We start from the raw sequence: 3037 nt of genomic DNA, 5'->3' as shown, positions 1-3037 counted from the left end.
AAGTGAATTAAGCCAATTTACGAGGTAACTTTAAGTTCAACTCTTAAATATCTAAATAATTTAAATTTATAAGTTTGTGATTAAATTTATAACTTTAATTACATTAATTAATTAATTAATTAATACCATCCCCCGTATCATCCTTAAAAAACAAAGACGTTTTTTGCGACAGTACGTGAGTTGCTACCTAATATATCTCTTATCTAGTTGAACATTTCCATAAGTAGTTTCCGTCTTACTCTAAATTTAGCGTTTCATAATTTATGATGAACTATAAAGAGAGCCCCTAACACCACTTAGAATTCATCTTCCCCCACCCAAATCAAACAATTATCTTCCTACACCACCATTATCAATATGAATTCCTCAACACAATCCTCCATCTTGTTCAGCCTTGTCTTGATTCTCATCATTGGCAATGTTGCACAAGCTCGTGTAAACTTGGGAAAATCCCTTCCCATAAGCGACTTGATAACTAAAGTTTGTGACGATGAACTGGTGATAGAAAAGGCAAAATGCATTGACATCCTGACATCAAACCCTAAGATTCTAGCAGCAAAGAGCCCTCTTCAGATCTCAAAGTTGATCCTTACCTTGGCAGTGAACAAGGCCGCCAAGGGACAGAAATTCCTTCAGACTTTGGCGGAGACGGACAAGTCTCCGGCGATTCAACAATGCGCTGGATCCGATTATGATGCTGTCATTGCATCCTTCCAGAGTGCCCTTAAAGGGATCGAGAACGATCCCATCACTGCAAATTATGATGCCAAGATCGCCGGTGATGACGCCGATAACTGCGCCAAAGGTTTGGCCGAAGCGAAGATCATTAACCCTGCTGTTACCAAGATCAACGATGAGATTATGTTGCTTTCAGACATAGCTTTTGGTGCAACAAATCTTATTGAGAGAAAAACTCCTCAATAGGGGATGGATTACTGTTGAAGAGTTTAGGGGGGACTTTTAGGGTGGGGGAAGGTCGGAAATAGTGAAAATCATTAACAACTTGTTGAATTGATCTTATCAATTCTCATGTATTTTAATTATTTCCTTTTTAATATTTAATAATATATAATCATTAAAAGATCAGAAGAAGGATTATTCTTAAACTCTATTCCTAGATAAGTGTGTTGTCACTTGCCAATGTGATGCAGCACCTTTCTCGGATTATCTCTCACCTTTGCTTCTGGTTTCTTTTCTTTTAGTTTACAAGGAAAAAATAATAATAATAATAAAAACTCACGTAAAATTATTTTTCTGTAAAGTTACTAGTTAAAAATAATTAGATAATTATTTGACATATTTAATGTTTTAATTTTTAATTATTAATTTTATATAAAAATAAAGGTAATTTACCAAATTAAAACTTTTGAGTCTTAATATTATCAATATACAACTTTTGAAACTTTGATATGAAAATGCAATTTTTGCCAACTTTATATAATTCGTAGGAGGGGTACTACGGATTAGTAATGCATGTAAACCGTAGATGGGATACTACGATTTACGTTGAATGATGAAATGCATAGAAACCGGGGTAGAGGTTTTACGGTTTTTATTGAAGTGTGCAAATAAGCATAAACCGTGGGAGGGATCCAATTTATGTCTGGACCTATTTCGCCTATAAATACCCACCCAGGAGAAGTATTGTGATGTAGAGGGTCATTTTCACTTCTTTAAAAATGAGTGAAGAGAGTTTTTTGGTCCTAGTCCACGGCTCTAGGAAAATAAAAAAAAAAGCAAAAGGCATGGAGTTAAGTTCACTGACAAGGAACCGGTTAGTGTTTTTGTGCGTTCCACGAATACTCTGTCAGAACTAAAGATGAGCATTTTGCAAAAGGCAAGGCTGTGTGGGTCGAAGTGGGTGAAGAAGCTGTTTTACAAGATTCCAATTGCGATTGTTTCAACTAGGGTACAGTATGAAACGTTTGTGATAGGGTCTGACGAAGACATGCAGGTTTTGTTTCATTGTCGGCGTAGTTTTTCGGAGGTAAGAATACATGAGCTTTATGCCAAGTTGGAAGATGGTTTTGATAGTTCTAGTGCATCGGCACCGAATCCTCAGTCGATGACGGTGGGGGTGCGTCAACTTTGATGCCTGTTGTTGCAGCTGGTGGTCTGTTGGCTGAACCTCCATCTGTTCCAATTGCGGCAACTAGGTCACTTGGTTTGATTCCTGGACTGTTTGGTGAGGATGAGCCAAAGCATATTGAGAATGCGATGCGAGAGGATGATCTGGATGATGAGCCAGATCACATATTGGGAGAAAGTGAGGAGGATACTCCCAGGATGCCACCAGCACCTCGGGGGCCATCGAGTTCTGGTTTAGGCCAACAACCGCCACATTTCTCCACGTTGAACTTGGATGCAATTGGCCAGCACCCGGACATAGATCCCACCTCCGAAAGGGAGGGGTTACACGAGGGAAATCTTTCTGGAGAGTTTTAGATTGGCCAATCTTTCCAGACTAAGGAGGAAGCTGTGTTGAGTGTTAAGGATTATAGCATCCGTCATGGAGTTCAATATCGGGTGATGGAGTCAGATCATTTGAAGTTTCATGGGAGATGCAAGGAGTTTGGGAATGGTTGCACGTGGTTGGTTCGCATCACACTTCAACAACGTAAGGGTACTTGGGAGGTTAGAAGGTACAACGGACCTCACACTTGCTTGGCGACTTTGATTTTCATCGACCATCGACAACTCGATCACCATGTCATTTGTGCTAGGATATTTCCATTGGTTAGGGCGGATGCAGTGGTTACGATAAAGGTGCTGCAAGAAGCTATGGAGGCAACGTATGGATTCAAGCCTAGTTATAGGAAGGTGTGAATGGCAAAACAGAAGGCAGTTGCACAGATATGGGGATTGGAAAGAGTCCTATACCGAGTTGCCCTGTTGGATGCTAGGGGTACAGGCCACGATGGATGGTACCGTGGCAGTGTTGAAGACTTCTCAGGTGCGTGTTGGTGATCAAGTTGATGAGTCAACGAGGTACTTTCATCGTCTTTTCTGGACATTCCCTCCATGCATTGAAGCATTT

The 3037-nt window shown here is 40.1% G+C and overlaps 1 protein-coding gene across 1 annotated transcript; it reads left to right on the top strand.

Moving 5' to 3' along the window:
- LOC107616302 lies at window positions 290–1086 on the top strand. Its single transcript, XM_016318278.2, has one exon. The coding sequence runs from the start codon at window positions 358–360 to the stop codon at window positions 922–924; it is 567 nt and encodes a 188-aa protein (XP_016173764.1). The 5' UTR covers window positions 290–357; the 3' UTR covers window positions 925–1086.

Source organism: Arachis ipaensis, chromosome B09 (assembly GCF_000816755.2).
Source record: "Arachis ipaensis cultivar K30076 chromosome B09, Araip1.1, whole genome shotgun sequence".
Lineage (NCBI taxonomy): Eukaryota > Viridiplantae > Streptophyta > Magnoliopsida > Fabales > Fabaceae > Arachis > Arachis ipaensis.
The sequence above is the reverse complement of the archived record's forward strand: the minus strand, read 5'-3'. Positions and strand labels throughout refer to the sequence as shown.